The 19,976-nt window shown below is 45.4% G+C and overlaps 1 protein-coding gene across 10 annotated transcripts in view; it reads right to left on the bottom strand.

Moving 5' to 3' along the window:
* Nucleotides 1-4,801: 4,801 nt before the first annotated feature.
* The window catches only part of THUMPD2 (THUMP domain 2 tRNA and snRNA guanosine methyltransferase), a 39,874-nt gene continuing 24,699 nt past the window's right edge, over nt 4,802-19,976 (bottom strand). For 5 of the 10 annotated variants that reach the window (XR_016229447.1, XM_002709748.6, XM_089326503.1 and 2 more), the window contains 2 exons: nt 11,923-12,031; nt 4,802-5,656 (listed from right to left, as the gene is read on the bottom strand). Coding sequence is in view for 6 of the 10 variants with exons in the window: in XM_002709748.6 (XP_002709794.3) it covers nt 5,332-5,656; nt 11,923-12,031 (434 nt within the window). In the remaining 4 variants the exon portion in view is untranslated. Of the gene's footprint in view, nt 5,657-11,099; nt 11,117-11,488; nt 11,575-11,922; nt 12,032-15,399; nt 15,675-19,976 lie in introns of those variants that run through there. The other 5 variants (XR_016229442.1, XR_016229445.1, XR_016229444.1 and 2 more) reach the window with 4 other exon arrangements.

Below are 19,976 nucleotides of genomic sequence, written 5' to 3'. Positions count from 1 at the left end.
GTCTCAGGGCAATCCTGCATCCTGTCTGCAGTGTCATAGCGAATCTCAGCGTTGGTCACCGTTGCTGCAAAAGAATCAGCTGTGGCAGTGCCATGGCAGCCTTGACCGTGAGGGTGGCTGGGAAGCAGACTGGCCTCTCCCGGGCACCCACATACCTAGAGCTGCTCCACAGTGGGGCCTCTAGGGACCACTCCAGTGGGACACAAGTATTCCGTATGTTTGGGCCTGTTCTGAGAGGCCTCTCTCCTCTTCCCCAGAACTTCTTTCCTGTCCCTGACCACCCATCCAGACAGACAGCACCATGGCCACCTCCCCTCTAGGCAGAGGTACAGTGCGGATTACTCCAAGTTCCACCGCCTGGGAGGCATCCCTTTCCCCACTGTCCTCACCCGGAGTGCGGCTGCAATGCCAGTGCAGTTAAACCTCAGCACGTGCCAGCGAAACCTGCAGTCATCTGTCAGCCAGATGTGGCCGTCTTCCTCCTTGGTGACCTGCTCACTGGAACTCGCAGTGAGACCAGAGCGGTTGGGCGGAGGGGGGAGAGTGTGGCCTGGGGCTCATTGCAAGGCTCAGGCACTGAGTGCACCTGCAGCTCAGGGATGGTCAGCTCAATGCTTGCAGATACAGCTTCCCCCTGACGGGGGCGTGCTGCTGGGCCGGGCCGTGGAACTCTTGGTGTCATGGATCAGATCACTCCCAGTGGTTAGATCACGTGATCACCTAATGCCCTATAGCCAGGGCCTCTGTAGCAAGCCAGAAGTTATTTTCCAAAAAGAAAACAATTTTTTGCCAAGAGAGCATGGCGTTGCTCCAGAAGCTAAGAGGTTGCAGCTGTGCTTCCCCGGTGGAGACTGGCTGCAGGCTCCACGCAGCATCCAGGTTTGCCACAGACACCCCGGGCACCCTTAGATCCCCTGGGTCATAAGGGCATTGATGCAGGGCACCTTGTCGTGGGCGCTGGACTGGCTGCAGACCCCTCCCTTCTTCGGGCCTCCATTAACAATGATCACAGAAGCAAATCCGAGGGTGACACTGGCTGCTGCTTCAGATGCCGGAGTTCCCTCAAACATCTGTGCCAATTTGATTGGTGGGACTAACATCTGCAGCTCCTGCGAAGATAGAGTACTTCAGGGGGAAGAGAGAGCCTATGGAATATGACCTTGTTCCTTCCAATATTCGACACGCTTCCTGCATGGGTCAGAAAGCCACGCGGGGACTCTGCAGTTCCTGGGGGTAGCTACTCCAACTATAGACTCAGGAACTGGGTAAACCAGAGCGTAGGTTTTTCACTGAGAAAATTGGAGCGGTAAGGAGAGAACTTCCACAGTCTACCACCACCACACCGCCTACCTTCCAGCACCTGCTCCCACTCCCAGTCTGTTCTACAAGGCAGCTTTCCGTCATGGGCAGTAACTCAAGGAGAGGGATGATGTCTCTATCATATGGAAATTGGGTTGGTTCCTGAGTGACTTTTCCTCCTCAGCATGTTAATGTTTTGTGTCACAGCCGAATGCAAAGGGCGCCCATGGAAGGAGCTGAATGTGCGAGCTGCAGAACGACGTACTTGACCTGATGTCCAGCCCTGCATGCTCCTCTCGGCTCTGCTTGCCCACAGCTTCTGCCTTGCAAGTGCTTATTGCAAAACTCAGCCTCTTCCACCCTCTTGTGCCCAGTTCTGTCGCAACGCTGATGTCCTGTCCTTAGAAAGGCAAAGTCCTCTGTTTACTGTTGTAGATGACTATGACCAGGAATATAACATAGCCTTCTTAACTGTGCTCATTTTTTAAAAAATTGAGATTGATGTTTCTCTTAGTGCTCAGGTTGCAAAGCTGCATAGGTCTGGAATGGTCTGTCCCGACCCTACTTTTTCATAAATTTTGTTATTTTCAGTGCATGAAATGAGAATGAAAAATATTTTAGGAATATAATTATATTATTGCATAAATGCCTAGATGCCTCCTCCCTATCACTAATCGTGGATAAATTCTTTATGCTCTCACTACAGCCAATTCCTCCACTTGTGGACTGCATTCCACTCTTACCCAAGGACATTGCTCCCACATTTATCCTTTTTTTTCAACTTCTTCAATGTTTCATCCCTTCTGGAAGATTCCCTCCAATAAGAAAACAAATTCTCTTGATTCCACAACACTAACAACTTACTACTTCCATTTCTCTGCTCCCCTTCTGCACCGTCTTGCTGAAAGTGTTACCCATGCCCACGACCACCAGCTGTTTTCCTATTTTCTTGTATAAGATCCCTGCGATCTGGATTTGCTCCCTCTTCACTCCGCCTAAAGTCCCATTAACAAGGCTACTATGGCTGCCTCACTGCTAAGTCCAGTGGTCAGTTTCCAGTCCTTGTCTTCCTTCGAGGCTTAGCTACATTTATAGGGCTCACCGCTCTCCCCTCCATCCCCTGTGTTCACAGGCCTCCCAGGCAGCCACACTGTTGGCTTTCTTCCTATCTCACTGGTTGCTCCAGCTCTGTCTCTTTTGTGGATTCCCTCTTCTCCCCATTTCTCAGTGTTGTTGGAATCAAGGCCTCAGCCCTGGTCGTCTTCTTTACTCCACATTCACTCCTTAGGTGGTCTCATCCTGCATGAATACCTGCCCCCTGAATACTGACAATCCCGAAGACAAATCTCCAGAGCCGACCTTTTTCTCAAACTGTAGACTCACACATTCAATTGCATACTTGACATCTCCACTTTATGCTTAATGCACATTTCAAAATTAGCAAGTCTAAAACTGTCTAGCAAGCAAATCTTGCTATTTTGGTCTGTCTCGATTAGACAAGTCTGTATTAGGCTGTCTAGACTAGCAAGTCCAAATCTCAACTTCTGCTATCTTTCCCAAACCTGCCCCCTCAGTCCCCTGCAGCCTTTCCCCTGTCACCAGGTGCTTGGTCAAAAATCCAGCAATCATTCCTGTCTCCTTCATCTGTCACACCACACCTGTGGGTCCGACTTAGGAAACAGCCAGACTCCACCTGCCGCCCACCATTACTACCATTTCCTCTTGCCTGAGAAGGCATCCTAGCTGCTCATTCTAGAACGAATGAACGTACCCGTATTAACAAATTCAATTTGATTTAAAATCATAGCTGTTTTTTTCTGGCCTGATGTAATCCATCCTCTCATATTCACTAAGATTCTACTTGATCAGTTGTCGATGTTTGGAATTCTTCCCCCTAGGGCCTTAAGACTTGCCGAGCACCGCCTTTAGTTTCAATCCCAAGAAGCAGTGAGGCAAGACAGCATGAAGAAAACTTTCTCCCTGTGAGGGAACAGGGCTTACCCTTAGGATCTTCAAGCACAGCCCCTTCCGTAAAGGCTGAGCGGGGTTTGAAGTGCGTGAGCCACCCAAATCCACCCAAATCCTTTCCTGCATCTCCATTCCAATGCTCAGGCTCCTCCTTCCCCCTGCCCACCCCCTCCCCCGTTTCCTAACAGAACCCTAATTTCCACCTAGGAGACCCAACTAAACTGAGCTCAAGTGATACATACAATCCGGCATTCAACAGGATCAGATTCTTGAGTTTGCTTTGCAGGCACTTCAGTCCTACAGCTACCAGAAGTAGTTCTCTTGACGTAGTCCTGAGAAATCCCTAGCACCTCCTCCGAGGCCTTGAGCCGGTTTCTCAGCTTGGGCACAGCTGACATTTTGAAGCAGGTGGTTCTCTGTTGCCAGGGGCTGTCCTGTGCCTCTGGCCGCATCCCTGGCCTGTATTTGCCAGATGCCAGTCACTGCTCTTCTCCGCACGAGTTGTAGTAAACAAAAATGTGTGCAGGTACTGCTGAGTGCTCCCCGGGGGACAGAAGATTGGAATGACCAATTGTTTCATCATCATGTGCCCTAAACTTTGTAAAATACAAACTTTATCCTCACTGCCTTTTTATTTGTAAGATTTTATTTATTTATGTATTTGAGAGGCAGAGTTAGAGAGAGAGAGGGAGAGACAGAAAGGTCTTCCATCTGCTGGTTCACTCCCCAAATGGCTGCCAATGGCCAGAGCTGAGCCGATCTGAAGCCAGGAGCCAGGAGCTTCCTCGAGGTCTCCCATGTGGATGCAGGGGCCCAGGCACTTATGCCATCTTCCACTGCTTTCCCAGGCCATCGGCAGAGAGCTGGATCGGAAGAGGGCAGCCAGGACATGAACTGGCACCCATATTGGATGCTGGTGCCACAGGCGGAGGCTTAGCCTACTACGCCACAGCACCAGCCCCTCCTCACTGCCTTTAACCCAACTAGACCAGGTAAGCAATAAAGGGCTTCACATTTGGGGAAGGGGGGAGCTTCTTGCTTGAAACCCCTAAGAGTATTAATCTTCATACAAGAGTTCTGGCTGCTACTTAGCCACCCTGAATAGCAAAACAGGAATGTGCTCAGGATGAGTAAGTAGCTCTCATCATTTGATGAGAAGGCCAGAGACAACAAGCTTAGCACACAGGCAGCACTGCTGAAAGCTCAGGCTGAGTGTTCAGGAGATGCTGCCTTGCTGCTGCCACTGGGCACCAGTGCCACAGCCGGCACGTGTGAGTGCACGCTGACACCGGGGCCCGGGCTGCACACCACAGCCTGCCTGGACAGCGAGCTCTCAGGCTGCTACTACGGAGACTTGAGATTCACAAGGTCAGAATGCCCTAAACACAGGGGAGGGTGTACCTCTGAAAGGCCGGAGCTCAGACACTCTATCAGGCCAGTGAAAAATGTGAACTCGCAACCCAGGTCTCCATCAACATCCTGTTTCTTTTATACAAGGCAGTGGAACTTAAGAAACACATCGAACTTCTACAAATATGGGTGAGGTGACAATTTATTCATGCTTTTAGGAAAGAAGCAAATTTCATTTTCCATCAGGTTGGAGGATACTCGTTTAATTCAAATTCTTCCTACTGATGTTTTACATGATATGACATATAAAAATGTACTGCAAACACCAGTTATCTTCATTCCAATAGAGGAGAAAATTATATAATCAAGTTTAATATCCAAAGAAGTTGCATGTAAAGGTTTCTCCATTTCTAGAAATCTGAAAGTTAACGTATCACTGAGCTCGAGTTGACCGTGACACACTCGTGTCAAGCCCTGAAGCTGAAACGTCTGCTCAGAGACAATTCAAGGCTGAGCAGGGCTTTCTGACAGATACAAAACCTAAATATTCACTTTTTTTTTTTTTTTTTTTTTTTTTTTTTGTCAAACATTATGCAGTTCAGAGGAGAGCACAGAGATTCTTACTAAAAACGTGTCAATCAGCCAAGTCTTTGGGGAATTTGTTCGCTTAGGACTCTGGATAAAGAGCTGGAGCTGGCTGGTGGCAGCAGCCTGCTATGGTCCCGAAGAGTGCGCCTTCCTGTATTTACACATGAACGCCTCTGTTTTCCCAAGGCTAACTTTGTAGCATTCCTCGGGGACCAAAGAGCCAAACGGCGACATTTTCCGGAAGTACTCCTGGTTACTGGCTCCCTGTGAAGACGAAGCTGTCTCTGGTACGTTGATGCTTTCTTCAGGGTTCAAGCACTTTTCAGGTCCAGGTTCATCTGTGTGGCTGCCCTTGGAATTCACAGGCAGGCTGCTCTCTTCACGGTCATTAAGGCACCGGTAGTGATTCTCACTAAGCAACAGTACAATGGTTCCTCTGGCATGGAGCACCCTGCGAGGAGAGATGATAATGGGTATGAGTTCCTCTTTCTTTCTGGACAACAAACAACTCCATTTTCCTTAAAATATTTGGTATTGTTAACTTGAAATCTAATTTTCTCTATTTAAATACAAGGGGTTTTGGTAATTAGGTAGTCTCTTCCATAATGCACATTCATTATAGTAATTATGAATCCCTAGTACAAATATGCCTTAATTATCTATTTTTATTCTACTTAAAAGGGAGGCATCAAAGTAATTTGCAGTCACATTCTAGTCAATGACTGTACAAAGGAAAAGGCTTATGACAGACTCCTAAGCATATATTCAAGGCAGCAGGCTGATGCCAAAGGAAGTCACGGGGAGAGCTGGGGCATGAACGAGGGTACAGCAAAGGGAAGAGCAGGAAAAGAAGGGCCGACCCTGGAATGTCAGCTGAGAGCTCACGGGCCCTCGTTCGGCCAAGCTCTGTCTGGCGGTGCTGTGGACACAGCGATGGAGACACCTTCCCCTGGGTCCTGCGGACATGCAATCCTACGAGATGCTGAAGAGCCTGCTGAGTGGTGGGAGAGGGGCGAGCAAGGAGTTACCGAGGCTATAAACGCCACAACCGAGGCACAGGGAAGGGGCCTGGGTCACCGTGGGTGGGTTCCAACCCAGGCCCAGGAGAGGTGGACGTTTCCCAGAGTGTTGTGCTGTGAGTCAAGTGCATGAACAGGAGTGAGCCACCCACAGTGACAGTGAGGGGCTCGGGTGGGTGGGGGGGTCCAGAAGCAGAAAAAGCAGCAAAAAGAGGGAGTGAAGAGCACCAAGTGTGGTTCACCATGGTGGGTGAACCAGGGGGCGGTGGCAGGAGGGAGCGAGGAGTAAAGAGTTAAGGCTGCAGTGGGCTGGTGCACCCAAGAGGGGTTCCCACAGACAGCGTGTGTGTGTGTGTGTGTGAGTCTGACGGCGCTGAGAAAGGCCAGTGCCCACGGCAGAGACACCAGATTTTCACTGGTACATGGCAGGTGAAGCCAGGAGGGTGGCTGAGATCATCTAGGGTGGCAGGGCAAATAGGTCCAGGAGCAGAGCCCCGGCACTGACGGAGAGATAGAGGGGGAGGGACCTGGGAGACTGAGCTCCCAGTGGAAACCCTGAGCAGTCATTCATGTCACTGAGCCTAAAGAAGGGAAGGGGCAGTCTCCACAGTGCCAAAGGCTGGAGGATAACACAGGCCGTGGCTGTGGCCGTGGCCATGAGCAGTTTGGGGCAGACCTGAGGACAGCAGTGCTGGTGGAGGGCAGGGACAGACGCTGGGGCTGTAGCAGAGCAGACTGGGGGCAAGCACGCAGGGACATCGAGTGTTAGATCATTCTTTCAGGAGATTTGGGGTATAGGCGAGGTGACAGGGTGACAGCCAGAGGACCCAGAGTTAAAGGCAAGCTGGCCCCCTGCCCAGTAAACCTGTGAAGAGCTCAGGTGGCCTTCCCTCATTAACCCAGACAATTCGTTTGCGTGCTTTCTCATCACTCAAGTCCTGGAGTTCAAACTTCACCTCCTTGCAGAGGCCTTTCCTGACCAAGTGACCACAGCTTCTCTCTCACTCTCCAGCAAGGTACCTCATTTCATTTCCTTCATCGCACTGGTCACGGGAAGTCACCCTGTTTATTTATTCATTAACAGCCTTCCCACATCGGATGGATGGCAGGGACTGGGATGTCCCATCCGCTGCTGTATCTCCAGGGCCCAGTACAGGGGCTGGGCTATGCCAAGACTTCCCAGAGTTTCTAGAGAAGTGGCAGTTTGCTTATGCCTCTCGACCTCGAGAACTACTAAGTAATAAAGTTAAGACTGAAACTCTGGTAGTTTGGCTCCAAAGCCTGTTCTCTTAACCACTATATTATGACCTATTACCTGTATAAAACATCAAACCACAAAATGTTAAAAAACCAGATCATAAAGGCTAGGGGAAGGAGACAAGGAAGCCTGGTTACAGTAGAAGGAAAAGCCCTGTATATACGAATACATACACTTTGAAGTGGTGAACAGTGTCCTGCTGAGAACTCTAATGATACAGGAAATCGTGACTATTCATCTTCCTGATTCTTAGGTAAATATTTAAATTGATTGCCACAATATGAGGACAGTCATATCTATTATTGCCTCACTTTTTTTTTTTTTTTTTTTTTTTTTTTTTTTTTTTGACAGGCAGAGTGGACAGTGAGAGAGAGACACAGACAGAAAGGTCTTCCTTTGCCGTTGGTTCACCCTCCAATGGCCGCCGCTGCAGCCGGCGCACCGCGCTGATCCAATGGCAGGAGCCAGGATCCAGGTGCTTTTCCTGGTCTCCCATGGGGTGCAGGGCCCAAGCACCTGGGCCATCCTCCACTGCACTCCCTGGCCATAGCAGAGAGCTGGCCTGGAAGAGGGGCAACCGGGACAGAATCCGGCGCCCTGACCGGGACTAGAACCCGGTGTGCCGGCGCCGCAAGGTGGAGGATTAGCCTATTGAGCCACGGCGCCGGCTGCCTCACTTTCAATTACCTGGAATAAAACCCAAAACCAGTCTGTTTAGTGTCAGGCTGGTATAATAATTTGCTAGTGCTGAAAGAACTGTCTACTGACTCGTGGAACTGTCTAAAATATGCAGCATTAGGTTTTCAGTTAGGTCAAACCATTCTTTGACCAGGTTAAATGCAAGTCACTGCTCACGCATATTGGTATATCACCATGAACTGGCTGATAGGACAGCTGTTGAATGACCTATTAGGCTTAAACATTATGGTTACTAACCCTAGCTGAACAACAGAGCACTTGGGGAGTGTCACTCCCCCTCTTCGTGGAGGAACGACACAGGACCCTGCGCTGTTCTTTTGTCTGCTCGGCCCTCCCCGGGTTTGCTGCTGGTTCTTCCCGGGTTGGCTACCGTCCCTTCCACCTCCGTGGAAGGGCGGTTCCCCCTAGCCACTTTCCCCACTTCCGCGGGGGAGCGGCACACCGCCGGCCGGCTCTCTCGGGGGCTGCTCAGGTGTTCCTTCAGATAGATGTTCCCCTTAGATGTTCCTGGTGCATGTTGTCTCTCTCCTCCTTTATAGTCCTCTTCCACCAATCCCAACTCTGCTACCCACACCCCGAGTACGCTGCTCTCCTCCAATCAGGAGCAGGTCCTGCAGCTTGTCAAGTTGGTGAGAGGCAGCTGGGTAGAAGCTGTTTCCTCCTCTCCCAGCGCCATATTGTGGGAGAGCAGATGCACAGAATAAGTCTTAATTCCAGTAACAGTCTAGTCCGAGTTGCTCCCAGTTGCTCCCCACAGGGGAGTTTTTTTTTTTTTTTTTTTTTTTTAAGATTTATTTATTTATTTGAAAGGCAGATTTGCAAACACAGAGAGAGAAGTCTTCCACCCGCTGCTTCATTCCCCAAATGGCTGCAATGGCCGGAGCTGTGCCGATCCAAAGCCAGGAGCCAGAAGCGTCCTCTGGGTCTCCAATGTGGGTGCAGGGGCCCAAGGACTTGGGCCATCTTCAGCTGCTTTCCCAGGCCATAGCAGAGAGCTGGATCTGAAGTGGAGCAGCTGGGACTTGAACCCATGCCCATATGGGATGTTGGCACTGAAGGCGGCAGCTTTACACGCTATGCCACAGTGCTGGCCCTTTTCTTTTTTAAAAGATTTATTTAGGGGCTGGCGCTGTGGCACAATAGGTTAATCCCCCGCCTGCAGTGCCAGCATCCCATATGGGAGCTGGTTTGAGTCCCAGCTGCTCTACTTCCAACCTAGCTCTCTGTTATGGCCTGGGAAAGCAGTAGAAGATGGCCCAAGTGCTGGGGCCCCTGCACTCATGTGGGAGACCCGGAAGAAGCTCCTGACGCCTGGCTTCAGATCAGCCCAGCTCTAGCCGTTGTGGCCATTTGGGGAGTTAATCAATAGATGGAAGACTCTCTCTCTGCCTCTGCCTCTTTGTAAGTCTGCCTTTCAAATAAGCAAATAAATAAATAAATCTTTTCTTTAGAAAATATTTTATTTATTTGAGAGGTAGAGTTACAGACAGTGAGAAGGAGAGACAGAAAGAAAGGTCTTCCATCCACTGGTTCACTCCCCAAATGGCTACAACGGCCGGAGCTGGGACAATCAGGAGCCAGGAACTTCTTCCAGGTCTCCTACTCGGTGCAGGGGCCCCAGCACTTGGGCCGTCTTCTACTGCTCTCCAGGCTATAGCAGAGAGCTGGGTTGGAAGTGGAGCAGCCAGGACTTGAACCGGCACCCATATGGGATGCTGGCACTGCAGGTGGAGGATTAACCTATTTTGCCACAGCACCGGCCCCGCATTTGGGAGTTTTTATAAGACACTGACGCCCCAGGTACTACCTCAGATCAATTAAATTAGAGGCTTGGTAGGGAGCGGATGGGGAATGGACATCAACATTTCTTAAAAGCTCCTGCAATGATTTTAATATGAAGTCAGGGTTACAAATCCTGTGTGAGGGGAATGTGATCTTGGGGAGAGGGAGGACAGGTGTTCGGGAGATGTCTGAATTAAAGGTGTTGCCCAGAAAGAGAGGTCCCAGGTAACAGACATCCAGACTTAAGTCACTTGGTAAAAGAGGAAGTTGCTTAGACATCGGGTAATCCAAAACAAGGATAGAAGATCTTTCTCTGTTTCTATCTCTTTGTCATTCTTTCAAATAAATGAAAAATAAATATTAAAAAATAAAGTACAATGTTATTTTAAAAAAGTATATGGGGCCAGCACCGCGGCTCATTGGGCTAGTCCTCCACCTGTGGCGCCGGCAACCCGAGTTCTAGTCCTGGTTGGGGTACCAGTTCTGTCCCGGTTGCTCCTCTTCCAATCCAGCTCTCTGCTGTGGCCCAGGAGTGCAGTGTAGGATGGCCCAGGTGCTTGGGCCCTGCACTTGTATGGAAGACCAGGAGGAGGCACCTGGCTCCTGGCTTTGGATCATCACAGTTCGCTGGCCATAGTGGCCACTTGGGGGTAAGCCAGCGGAGGGAAGACCTTTCTTTCTGTCTGTCTCTCTAACTCTGCCTGTCAAAAAAAAAAAAAAAAAAAAAAAAAAAAAAGTATACAGGATGCCCACAAGATGCAGTGAGGTGGCTCTTACCTGTCTCAGACTATGTCAAGCTTTAATTTTCATTGCTGGATGTTAGCCTTGATGCTGATCTTTTGCCATTCAAAACACGTGGCGTGGCTGGTGCTGTGGAGCAGCAGGTTGAAGCCCTGCCTGAGGCGCTGGCATTCCATATGGGTGCCAGTGCTAGTCCTGACTGCTCCTCTATCGATTCAGCTCTCTGCTAATGCCCCTGGGAAAGCAGCAGAAGATGGCCCAAGTCCTTGGGCCCCTGCATCCATGTGGGAGACCCAGAAGAAGCTCCTGGGTCCTGGCTTCGGATTGGCGCAGCTCTGGCCGTTGTGGTCATCTGGGGAGTGAACCAGCAGATGGAAGACCTCTCTCTCTGTCTCTACCTCTCTCTTTAACTCTGTCATTCAAATAAATAAAATAAGTCTTTTTAAAAACAACACATGGCTCATGTTTTCATCACACATTATTTGCAGAGCAGCCTCTTGAACATTTAAGTTGTCCTAGTCTATTAAGCGTACAGTTGAGACAATTTAATACGAACCGACCTCCAATTCATGCCCATGGAGTCCTGGATGCATTCTTGATTCTCTCCTTTATTAGCATAAGTGATCAGAAAAATCATATATCCAGGGCTACTGTCTGAACTTCTCAAACAAGTGCATCCGTTGCCTTAAACCCCCTTAGGTCAACACTGGAAACCCTAAGGAGCCCTGAAGCCTTTCCATTTCACAGCCCCTACAGAAGGCGTCATCCATCACGTGGTACTCACTGCTCCTATGCGGCAAAGTGCGCTTCTCTGTTTTGTGGCTGTCTTATCGTGGGGTGGGATACCTCTCGGGGTCCCAGTTTTCTCATCTGTAAAGTGTGGGGGATTGACACATGGAAGGGGGGATTTTTGTAAGGATCAGAAGCAAATATGTATATTTTCTAGCTCAGTGACTAAATATAGGTCGCTGTTTCTTAGATTCAAACGTCACACAGTAATGGAAAAATTAGTTTCTCTGAATGAAATTTAAAGTGTAAAAATGATATGGAATAACATTTATTTCAATTATAAACTCCCCACTCGAAATCTTGGAAAATGAAGTTATAAAATATGAGACATTACTACAATGCAATCAGACCTTAATTGAAGAGCTAGGATATACTTTGGCTTAATGCCCCAGAGCTAAAAAATTTATGGAAATAAATCCAACAACTCACCTCTCCATTTCTTGTAGAATTCTTTTGATGTCTTTTGCTAACTTAAACTTTTTCCCAAATGGAATGTCAGAAATAATAATATCAACACTTTCTGATGGAAGTGGCAATTCTGAAATACAGAAATCAGAGAATCCGATAATTATAGTCAAGTTAAATATTTACAACCTAAATTACGAAAAAATGGAAGCATACTGGATTTTTTTCGCATGTTAAATAAAATGTAGGGCTGCTAGTACTGTTTCTAAGTAACTACAAGATGCTCAAATGCTTTCAGAATCGCTGAAGATAAACGGTACAGTTCACTATATTCTGTTCTTTGGAACATGTTTTCTCAGGTATGATAAAATGTGACACAAGTTAAGCGGAATTTAAATGAACCAGAAAACTCAGCTCTCTAAACATATAAAATGCACAGAAAGTTGGCAGGTTCAGGAAGAACTCTATTAAATTATCTAAAACACCTGCTATAAAATTATGTTCTACAGCTTCCATTTTCTGTTCATAATGATACAGTTTTCATTATGAGTAGTAACTAATTCTGTAGAAATGCAGTAAAATTTAAATCTTTCCTAAATACCATATTAATTTCTGTTGGCAAATGCAAAAATGGAACAGTAAATTTTCTGTTTCTTGGCTAATGATCTCTCCTACTTCTAACCCTAACGTGAGATTAGAATAGTAGACTGTTAAACAAAACAGGATAACAAACTTGTAATTCTAGGCAGGAATTTTTCCCCCTATGTTTTAACTTCATGAACTTAATTTTAGAACTAATGGCATACCTTCACTTTAGAACTGAGATAGGGCATATCCATTGGAGTCTTATTTGTACACATTTTAAAAATGACTGAAAACAAATGGTAATGCAGTCATAGTTATCACATCTTATTTATGAGGAATCATGCAGTAATTTAGTTTATTTAATCTCAGGTTTTTCTTTTGCTTTATACCACACACATACATTCATAATAACCATACATGAATTACTTGACCAAAAATAATTGCTTTGCTAGCTACTTTTATTGTTAAGACAGTATTTTAAAAGCATTTTTTTTTAAAAATTCAGTGTGTATAGATATTTGATACTTTAGGTCTGCCATAAGTTAATTTATCAGATAATATATCTCAAAAGTATATACTTTGAATAATTTCTAGCACTCTCATTCTCAAAACTGTTTCTATTTGTACTATAACTATATGGTGACACAATCAAAATGACAAATTACATTTTGCCTGTTTATTACAGACTTTTGGATTAAGATGACACAGAAGTTTCAATGAAAGATCTGAAATTCCCTGGATCTTTTGGAATGAAAAAAAGAACAGCAAACATAGAAAGAAGAAAAAATTCACCAGAAGTACCCAAATCTAGGAATGTCATAAACTATGCAAAAACTTTAAAATGCATTCTGACTGTGATGGAAAGAAACAGAAAGTTACAGAACCACTGCTGATAAAACAGTGATTATTTACAAGGTTACTGAAACAAAATGGCATCTAAAAATATGCCAACCAAATGTCATTTAAGTACAGACATTTTCAAGTATGAAAAAATTCAGGCAACATTTCACTAATAAGCCCTTTTGGGAAAAAATTTAATAATATCCAGGCATTTAAGAGATGAATAAACTGAGGAATGGGAAAAGCCAAGGTAAAATGGTTGGTGATGGGGTGGGGACGGAGTTAATTTGGTGTTCTACAGAGCTGCTTTAAATGACCTTGGGCATTGCTATTACAGGACAGAATGTGAATGTTACAAACCTGGGTACGGGAAAGAACAACAAACAGCAGAAAAGTATAATGAAAGAAAACAGGAAGAGTGTACTTGATTTTTTTGTTAATAACTGCAATTTGTCAAAAAATTCAAAAGCTACTTATTTTTGTATTCCGTATGTTAAATCCTTTGCAGAATTCTAATGAACTTTGAAAAAAATGCAACCAAAATTAGATAACTTCTTTATGAAACAAAACAGTTTATAACACCATTGTAGGGCACTTCAGCTGATTTTCAAAGTAGTTCTTTGAAAGCTTAATCTTTTAAACTCAGCTGATAGTGGACAAGCAGAGAAAAAGTACTGCTATGCTAAACTATTTCTTGTATTCAGCCACTTTCATCACATATTGAGGTTCAGTTACTTTCTGTACATTGTAAAAATAAAAGTGCTGGACTGGCGCTGTGGCGCAGCGGGTTAACGCCCTGGCCTGAAGCGCCGGCATCACATATGGTGCCGGTTCTAGTCCTGGCTGCTCCTTTTCTAATCCAGCTCTCTGCTATGGCCTGGGAAAGCAGTGGAGGATGGCCCAAGTCCTTGGGCCCCTGCACCCACTTGGGAGACCTGGAGGAAGCTCCTGGCTCCGGATTGGCTCAGCTCCGGCCATTGCGGTCATCTGGGGAGTGAACCAGCAGATGGAGACCTCTCTCTCTCTCTCTCTCTCTCTCTCTCTCTCTGTAACTCTGTCTTTCAAATAAATAAAATAAATCTTTTTAAAAAAATAAAAGTGCTGATTATTTTGACAGTGTAAGTTCCTGCTTCAGTTGACAGAAACTGCAGCATGTTTGGGGCAATTACAAATGACACGTACCACACTTAATTCCAGGTACAATTCTGTTCCACAGGGTTTAGTGGGAATACTAATGTATATCACAATGCTATAATCCCCCAAATTCATGCCTAAGTAGACACATGTATGATGCTGAACTGAATTTACAGTAGCATTCAGAAATCTTTGACTGAAATCTTTGACTGAAAACAAATTTCTGAAATTTCTAAGAATTGCGGGGTAGAAGGCTGGGGGTGGGGGAGGAAGCTGAACCCTGACTGGAACTGACCCAGCAGATGTTCTCTCTGAAGCCTCTGATAACACAGACTCGAAGTTGACAACATGTAACTGTCTGCACAGGTCTTCTGTTAGTGGATACAGCATATTAACAGTATTGCTTCATTCTGCTAATGGACATAAGAAAGCTTGCAATTGAATACGAACAACATTAATTTAGAGTTAAGTCATTTAACCTTAATGAAAAGTCATGCTGCACAGAGTGCTATTTAAATGCATTTTCTCCAGCTGCATGCAAAAAATAGTTGGCTTTGAGCCTAATATTTTTAAAATAATTTCCAAATTTTCAAATACTAGATGTTTCTATATCACTGGGTCAGAGATATGGCCCTTCCATGGGTGGTCAATGCCAACAAACATTCTACTCAAATTATGTGTTCATCATTAGCTTTTGTAAGAAATGGAAATGCATTACTTTTTCATTAAATATGCACTGTCGAAAACTTCCTGCTACTGACTTTAAGACAGAACTGTTACCAAATAATAAAAGAGGATTAACATCATACAAGAAATAAAAATACCTTTGTAGCAAGAACACACTCTCTCCAGGGTGAGCCCGTTAGCCCCTATTCCCACATGTAGCTCATGGACACCTAAGCCATTATTTGCACGTTTTCCTCTAACTTCCACAAAGGGAAGCCTGGCAGCTTCCTGATTCTTGCAGATGATGGCACGTGCTGTAAGACACCTGACCGGAACACCAGGGGCCAAGCCGGCAGGGACAGGCAGGTATCAGAGAACATATACTCGTGTGGAGAAAAATGTACCCCTCTATGTTAGGGGTGCTTGTGCATGTTCTGAAACGAGCATGCCATCCTCCTGCAAGATGAAAAGAAATGAGGCTTGCCAACAAAGCACAGTTGTTGCCAACAATCTTGTCATGAATTCTATGAGAGGGAGATCTTCAAAACTTCCTGAAAAATATGTATTACAAGAAAAATTAATGGATTTAAATGTTTTTGCACTAGATTTGCCTTTTAAAACAAGTATCAGTGCAGATTTTTAAAAATGTATTTGTATTCTGTTTGAAAGGCAGAGACAGAGACAGAAATAAAGATAGATCTCCCCCCGACTGGGTCACTCTCCAAATGCTGGAAACAAGCCAGGGCTGGGCTAGGAGCTGGGAACTCAGTCTGGATCTGCCATGTGGGTGGTAGAGATCCAAGTACTTGAACTGTCATCTGCTGCCTTCCAGGGTGCACATTAGCAGGAAGCTGGATTGGAAGTGGAGGAGACAGGACTGGAACCAGGCACTTTGATAGGGGACATGGCATCTAAGCAATGGCTTAACTGCTCTGTGCCAAATACCTGCCCTATCAACTTATCTTTCAATTACATTTTTTCCATGAATAGTTGAAGTATCCTTGTTATCACTGAAGCAATGTGTGACAGTCTGTAGATCTAATTGGAAGGAGTGAAAACGTTCTCTTTTACCTAGCTATGACTTTGGCATTTTAATTAAATCAGAATGTGTTTCTTTTTCTCAAATCTGTGTGTCACAGCTCCCATCTTATACTGAGAATGAGAATGTAAATGTATCTGCAGATTAAAAATAAAAAGCCCAACCAATGACTAATTGTTATTTCCTAAGATAACTTGCAACATAATGTTCATTTGATTCTGTATTTTCATAATTAAAATTCAACAATAAATACATATAATTTCTGCATGCTAAATGATCATCCTTTTTTATGCTAGTCAAAGGCTATAAAACAAATTGAATGTTACTTAAAAAGTAGACAAAATAAAGTCACTGGGGCCAATGCTGTGGTGTAGTGGGTAAAGCCGCCGCCTGCAGTGCCTGCATCCCATATGGCACTGGTTCCAATACTGGCTGTTCCACTTCCAATCCAGCTCCCTGCTAATGTGCCTGGGAAAGCAGTAAAAGATGAGCCAACTCCTTGGGCCCCTGCACCCACGTGGAAAACTCAGAGGAAGCTCCTGGCTCCTGGCTTTGGATCTACGCAGCTCCAGCTATTGTGGCCATCTGGGGAGTGAACCAGCTGATGAAATACTTCTCTCTCTCTGCCTCTGCCTCTTTGTAACTCTGCCTTTCAAATAAAGAAATAAATCTTTAAAAAAATAAAGTTATTAAGGCACATAAAGAGAATGAGGATCATCACTGTGCAGAAATGAATACTATGTCAGGAGTATTTTCTTAGACCTATTCGCTTTGAGAGGTCTTTAATTCATGCTGTGTGTTAGGCACTGTAATTTGTTTATGTAATAAACCTTCACCATGACCCTATGAAGTGCATACTATTGTCTTCATATTATAGATAAAAAAATACAAAGAAGTCTAATTTTTTTGTGGAAGGATACAGTGAAGACATAATGGTGCAGCTGGGATTGATATTTAATCTACGGGACTCCAAAGGCCACGAGTGTCCTTGATCACTACATTAAAAGGTGTGAAATTCTCAACCTGTCAGTGTTGAAACAGGGATTCATAGGTCTTCACCTCCTAAACTACATTTATGACTACAGCTCTTAAAGGTAAAACCCAGGTTAATAAAGAAAATAAACACTTCCATCTGGCTGGAATATCCACCTATACAGCAGATACAGGCAACAAAGGTCTAATTATTAAATAGTTAACATGGCCCCTAGTTTAACAAGATATAAAGTTTCCCCTAGCTTGAAATTTAATCTGGAAAGGTTGTGGTAACAAAACACCTTCAAGTACATGTGTTACTCTTAATGTAAAGACCAAGAACTCACAAAAGAAAGACCTACAAATAACATAAAGTGAAAAATGTTTTATCTCAGAGGTAAAGAAAGGTAAATTAAACAAGTCTGTCAAATTTGTAAATGTTTTCAACTGTAATAAAAGCGATCAGAGCCAGTCCTGACACAGGTATGGGACGTGCACTAACGTGTGTTGCTGGTGTGGTGTGACCTATGTCACGTCCGCCTCCCCTCTGCCTTCCCCTGCTCCTGGGAGTGAACCCTGGATCCACTCCCTTCTTGGGGGCTTTGAGTACAGTAGATGAGTGATTCTGCTTTCTCCTGTGTCGCTCCCCTTCTTCATGGAGGAAGGACACAAGACCCTGCGCTGTTCTTTTGTCTGCCTGGCCCTCCCCGGGTTTGCTGCTGGTTCTTCCCGGGTTGGCTACCGTCCCTTCCATCTCCGTGGAAGGGCGGTTCCCCCTGCCACTTTCCCCACTTCCGCGGGGGAGCGGCACACCGCCGGCTGGCTCTCTCGGGGGCTGCACAGGTGCTCCTTCAGATAGATGTTCCTGGTGCATGTTGTCTCTCTCCTCCTTTATAGTCCTCTTCCACCAATCCCAACTCTGCTACCCACATGCCAAGTACGCTGCTCTCCTGCAATCAGGAGCAGGTCCTACAGTTTATTGGTTGAACTGGAGGCAGCTGTGTAGAAGCTGTTACTCCCTTCTCAGCGCCATATTGTGGGAAAGCAGATGCATAGAATAAGTCTTAATTCCAGTAACTTAGTCCAGTCCGAGTTGCTCCCAGTTGCTCCCCACATCCTGCAGCGCTGAGTTTCTTCTTTTGATGTGATCATTCCCTTACACACACACACACACACACACACAACATACACACACACACTATCCTAATTTCTATCAAAAAGTCCTGGCTTGACTCCCAGTATCCCTCCTTTTGGTTACTGCCTCATTTCTGTCTCCCCTACCAGCCTCACTGCTCAGGAGAAGCAGTAAATGAGCTGCCATTAGGTCAGTCCTGCCCTGCTCTCAAGAACCTACCTGTGGCCGGCCTTCACTCCTGCCACCCCATGGGCACAACCCTGGACTCTGCCATCGGCAGGCAGAACACTGTGAATACCATTTTGGCTCAGGGCACCATCATTTCTAACTTGGATTAAGGTGATATTCCCCTAATTAATCTCTTCGTTTTCATCCTACTACGGTCTACTCAACATGGCAATTAGAATGATCCTTTCAAAGACTAGGGTATAACTGGTTCCCTGGTACCAGAGAGGATATTTCACAAACAAACAAGAGTAAAGCACTTTCCTTTGTTTTAAAACATGAAATCTTATAGAAAACACACTGACAATGAAAACAGATACCAGCTGAGTTCAGTGTGTGGGCAGAGGTCCGAAGGCCAACTCAGTACTCCCTCCTTCATGCCTCCAAGATGTTTTGGGGAAAGTAAAGGCTTTGAAAACCTTTGCTATGGAAGCACTCAGGTAACAACTCCAGTTTTCTTTAGTGGCTTATCAAAATGGCATGCCAATCACCACTCAGACTGCTTTAGAAACTTGTACCATATGCACAAAGTTCTGTTAAAAACTAAGGCATAAAGCCTTTGAGATCTCAATCAACAACACAGTTTCTTTGGATGCTTCATTGTGCTTTCACACAAAGGTTGTTGATACTCATCTTTACTACTTTTCCTTTCATCAAACTTCTGCTCAGAAGTATTTTCCCTGTTGATTACAGGTTCACTACTGGGATCTATCTACAATCTATTCACTGCCAAGAGGACACAATTTTCCTAGGTGGAAATTCAAAGTGCTATTTTATTTTTTTAAGAGAGTGAACAGGAAAGGAAAAAAAATGGGCAGCTTCCCTAAAATAGTTAAAAACCACGGATCTAAGGAATGTTAGACTGGGCTCAGTAGACCTGATTCCTACCCATGTCTACCTGTGCTGATTCTGTCAGTGAGTAGAGGGTAATGCTGTCCTTACAGTGCAACCAAGTTAATAGTAAATATTAGTTAATAATAGTTAATCTGGTTTGTTCTGGATTTTCCTGGTTTTAGCACTGAGAGTCCTGGCTTTGCCAACTGGAACAATTCATTATCTGACTCCAATATGAGGCAAGAAGAAGACAAAATAATTCTGAGTGTTTCACATAGTGTAGCTGGACGAATTTAAGAGTTTTTATTATCATCATACTGCTCTCCTTATTTTATGCCTATATTAACTAATCCCTGGTTATGATGTGAGAAATGATTTAGATGCAACAAACACATCTTTAAAAACTCATGCTTTGGGGCTGGCTCTGTGACGTAGAAGGCTAAGCCTCAGCTTGCAGCACCAGCATGGCTATTGGTTCATGTCTCAGCTGTTCCATTTTCCACCCAGCTTTCTGCTAATGGCCTGAGAAAACAGTTGAAGATGGCCCAAATGCTTGGACCCTTGCACCTGTGTGGGAGACTCAGAAGAAGCTCCTGGCTCCTAGCTTTGGATCAGCCCAGCTCCAGCTGTTGCAGACATTTGGGGAGT

The sequence above is a fragment of the Oryctolagus cuniculus genome, chromosome 2, assembly GCF_051225735.1.
Source record: "Oryctolagus cuniculus isolate XC-2025 breed Fujian yellow rabbit chromosome 2, ASM5122573v1, whole genome shotgun sequence".
Classification (NCBI taxonomy): Eukaryota; Metazoa; Chordata; class Mammalia; order Lagomorpha; family Leporidae; genus Oryctolagus; species Oryctolagus cuniculus.
The sequence above is the reverse complement of the archived record's forward strand: the minus strand, read 5'-3'. Positions and strand labels throughout refer to the sequence as shown.